The following is a 4539-nucleotide window of genomic DNA, read 5'->3' on the forward strand; positions in this document are numbered from 1 at the left end:
GCTGAACTTCATGCCCAGTTACGTTTAGGTAACGACTTTTGTCAGTACTTACATTAGTTTGTAACACCCAATTCTGTATTCAAATAGGAGATTTTCATTAAACGCTTCCTCAAATGGGTCAAATCTCAGGGGCTGGAGTTTAGAAATCCACTATCTGTGGGTGGAGGGAGGAGAAAATCTGAGAAATTGCTTACCTTGGTTTTGAAGAAAAGGGATGTGCTTCACCTCTTTCCGCAGTAGAAAGACACCCATGGGGTGGCTTTCAGAGGCAGTGCAGGGTAGTACACAGCCTGAAGAACTTTTATGGGGACCAATTCATATTTGGGGGGAATCACTGAAAACAGGTTCTGTTTGTCCCAAAGAAGTTAGAATTTCTTGTTTCTTTGTTCAGCTCTTAGAGGCAAATATGATAATTTTTTGTGACACCTAAATGGGAATCAAGTGAGAGCACACACATATCTTTCTACACCATTGCACCACTTCAAGGGCCAACATTCTAGTTTTGCTTTAGTTTAGACACTACAGAACAATTTTAGTAAAAAGTGATTGTCTGAATAACAAATGGCTTCTGAAAATCAGAGAGATTTGATTTTTTTTTTAAGTTTAGGACCATCAGTTATAAGGAAGAAAATTTTAATAAGTAAGTTGTCTTAATGGATACCCGAGAATTTCTTGTTCTGCATTAAAATTACATATATACTTTTTTTATGTTCACAGGCAATTTCAAGGCCATCTAGATCACTAAGTACAGCACACCTAGTGCACACACCCTGTGGCTCACAGGCTTCAGTAATCTCAAACATCGTACTGATGAAAGGACAAGGGAAGGTAAGACTGGCTCTGCTGTTTTACCATATAGGTTTACCTCATTTTACAAACACAATCTGCAAAGTGCAGGAAAGTGACTTCAGGTGTTAAAGTTGCTAATTCTGGGCTGCCAATTGCTATCCAGGCTTTGCCAGGCATGATTAGTTATTGTTCAGTTCTTAACCTTCTGAAGCATCGTTTGGCTGAAGCACAGTCTTCAGGTCTAATATCTCACCCTCATCAAGCTGGCAACACCAACACCGACACTCACTGCTCCCCTTCCGGGAAACTCGAGGTAGACTTGAATTCACAGACTCTGTGTCATCTCTACGGTGCAGTAGCACAGCAACCTTAGAGCTTCCTCGAAGTCAGAGTTGAGCCATAAAGACATTTCTGTCGAGAAGGAAAACAAGAGCTACCAAGAACGCACAGGATCTCAATTAAAAAAACCAGTAAACATTTGTGTAAAACATAATAAATTCTGGAGAAAGACAAAAGATAGCTGTGTCTACAAAAGTCATGTCACTGAAGGTGCTTAAAAAGAGAAGACAGAAGCTATGAATTCATACACATCGCTCTTGAACTTGTTGCATAAGGTTCAGAATTTGCTCATTAATAACCTTATAAATAAAATATTAAATATTTTAACGGAAAACAATTTAAACTGAGAGACGACTCTCAGAAAACCTTCCACAAAACCTTCCATCATCATTTACAATCTGATCATTTTAGGTCTGTGTTTTGGGAGCCTCTGAGAATGTCACCAGTACAGTACTTTCACTTTTCATTTGCAGGATGTTACATGACTTCATACATGTGAATTAGTCTTGTAACATTCTTCTAAGGGTAGCAGGTAGCGTTTGACTTTTATAGAAGGGGAGGAATGGCAAAGCATAAGTAGATGAGAGGTATCTGCCTAAATTTACAACACGCGTTAACTCTGGCAGAGGGTAAGAGAGAAATATCTCCACAAGAGCTCCATCTGTGTGTCTGAAATTAAGAGTAATATCAAGATCTTAAATGGCATTTTTATCAATCTCATTTATGGGAGAGGAAATTTATGAGAAAACCAAATTAATCTCTCAAGGCTGATTATTGATTCAAGGCCAAAAAAACCCACCAACTCAGAAATTTTCCTGTCTATTTGTAATAGTGAATTAATTTATTGCAACAAACAAAAAGCAAATAATGAGAGTATTCTGCCGAAATTTTCATTTGCTTTTCCTGCTGGCATGTGGTTGGCCACTTTTTCATGGATTATACTACTCAGTTGACTAGTACTGCTCATCTGAATGAAGAAGAAACTGCAAATGAACCGCTATGAGAACTTATCAATCTATCTCATTTATGGGAGAGGAAATTTATGAGAAAACCAAATTAATCTCTCAAGGCTGATTATTGATTCAAGGCCAAAAAAACCCACCAACTCAGAAATTTTCCTGTCTATTTGTAATAGTGAATTAATTTATTGCAACAAACAAAAAGCAAATAATGAGAGTATTCTGCCGAAATTTTCATTTGCTTTTCCTGCTGGCATGTGGTTGGCCACTTTTTCATGGATTATACTACTCAGTTGACTAGTACTGCTCATCTGAATGAAGAAGAAACTGCAAATGAACCGCTATGAGAACTTCACGTGGGCTCTCACACGCTGTTTTTCTCCCATAAATTAGGGTTTGGGCTTCAGTATTGTTGGAGGGAAAGACAGCATTTATGGACCAATAGGCATCTATGTCAAAACCATCTTTCCTGGTGGAGCTGCTGCTGCTGATGGAAGGCTACAAGAAGGTGGGAAATCCCTGTTCCCTCCCTTTTCCCACTTCAGAATCCCCCAAAATAATACCTAAAGTTAAGCTGAAACGAGCCATAAGTGACTTTTACACCTTCATCCGTTACTGCATTTGCAAGACTGCTGTTGAGTATGTGTATGTATTATCTAACTCATTTCACCACACAGGAATAGTAAAAAAAAAATACAAAAAGTAAAGTGGAAGCGAGCCATAAGTGACTTTTACACCTTCATCCATTACTGCATTTGCAAGACTGCTGTTGAGTATGTGTATGTATTATCTAACTCATTTCACCACACAGGAATAGTAACACAGTACAACTTTTCTCATTAAAAACAGGTGATGAAATCCTGGAACTGAATGGAGAATCCATGCATGGATTAACACATTATGACGCTTTACAAAAATTCAAGGTTACGTACTCTCCTTCCAGAACAATTTCTGTCTTGACACACAAAGTGCATACGGACTCTACCCATTTATTCATTATCTTTTCTTTCTAGTAGGCCAAAAAGGGTCTTCTGACACTTACAGTCAGGACAAGCTTCAGCACGCCTCATTCTGCCTCCAGCTGTCTGTCACCCCACCTCTGTCAGTCACTGAGCTCTAGCACATGCATAACCAAAGAAAACAGTTCTTTCAGTTCAGGAAGCACAGCGTTCCCCGTCAACGCGACAAAGCCCAACGACAGGGTCATAATGGAAGTTACCCTTAACAAAGGTAAGTGCTGAAATCAAGCCAGTGCTGGCAAGCAAGGCACTCACTGACAAAAGGCTGTTCATTTGCTCTCTCAAAGTCTTTCTTCACTAACCTGATTATTTTAATGAACAAAGTTTTTTCAATACACTAAATTAGATCTTGGTGCCTGTCAGTGCCATCAGCTATGTATCAACGGCAGGATGTTGAACACCATCTGTCCTCAAAAGCCAATCATTCTCTTTTTTCCACTTGAGCATTAGAGCCACATTCATATTCTTCGTATGGAAAAGCAAACCTCTTGGCAACAACTGCCAATTACTAAGCAGATTAGGCAACTCTTACCCAGAATTATGCAAGCAGCTCATTTCATTCTTGAAAAGGTTTTAAAAGAAATAAAATACATATCTGTATCTTCTTGTAGTTCTTTCACCTCCTCTCCGACTATCATCATCTTCTATTTATTAACGACCACTGGCAGAATGAAATAAACTTTTAAATGTGGGAACATCAAATCAGTGAACAAAGCAAAGTCTCTAAGAGGTAACAATATGACTTACCCACCACACTGTATAGAATGTGACAGCTGAGCGATCGCCAGAACAAAGAGGGTCAATTCACAAAAATCTTAAACTGTATTATATAAAAAGAGGGATTGAGATTATATAGCAAACAATAGCCGCACATCTTTAATTGTTATATTTTTCCTCAATTTGGGTTTTTTTCTATTCTGTCTCCTTGTAAAGTCATTTGAATTCTTCTGTAACAACAGATATTTTACAAAATCAACAAGCATTGCACTGAGTCTGTGACACACCATTAATGAATTGCAAACCGGATTTGCAACACCACAAGCAATGTTGGCGTGCACTCGCTTTAATCATGAGGGGGGAAAAAATAGAAAGAGAAAAAGAAAAGAGCAGTAGGAGCAGCAGCTAATATTGAATGTGAAACATGCATGAACACAAGACATTGGCTCTGGTTTGTATAGAAAAATAATTAAATTGGAGGCAATTCCAAAAATGGTCTCTCCAATTTTCTTTGGTCTCTCTTGTTTTCACTGCTGCTTATGCCTTTTTTTTTCCCCTTTGTTATTATTAATTCTTTCAGAGCCAGGTGTTGGACTTGGAATCGGGTTGTGCAGCATCCCTTACTTCCAGTGTATTTCAGGGATTTTTATTCACACCCTCTCTCCAGGCTCAGTGGCACACATGGATGGGAGACTCAGGTAGGATGAGGAAGAGCG

General features: G+C 38.7%; 1 protein-coding gene across 1 annotated transcript in view; it reads left to right on the top strand.

Moving 5' to 3' along the window:
* Positions 1–4539, top strand: part of IL16 (interleukin 16) — a 37336-nt gene that overhangs the window by 20483 nt on the left and 12314 nt on the right. Inside the window, exons 7-11 of the mRNA XM_010144921.1 lie at positions 718–828; positions 2481–2595; positions 2937–3010; positions 3104–3317; positions 4404–4521. Of these exons, the coding sequence (XP_010143223.1) occupies positions 718–828; positions 2481–2595; positions 2937–3010; positions 3104–3317; positions 4404–4521 (632 nt within the window). The remainder of the gene's footprint in view (positions 1–717; positions 829–2480; positions 2596–2936; positions 3011–3103; positions 3318–4403; positions 4522–4539) is intronic.

The sequence above is a fragment of the Buceros rhinoceros genome, unplaced genomic scaffold (assembly GCF_000710305.1).
Source record: "Buceros rhinoceros silvestris isolate BGI_N320 unplaced genomic scaffold, ASM71030v1 scaffold8301, whole genome shotgun sequence".
Classification (NCBI taxonomy): Eukaryota; Metazoa; Chordata; class Aves; order Bucerotiformes; family Bucerotidae; genus Buceros; species Buceros rhinoceros.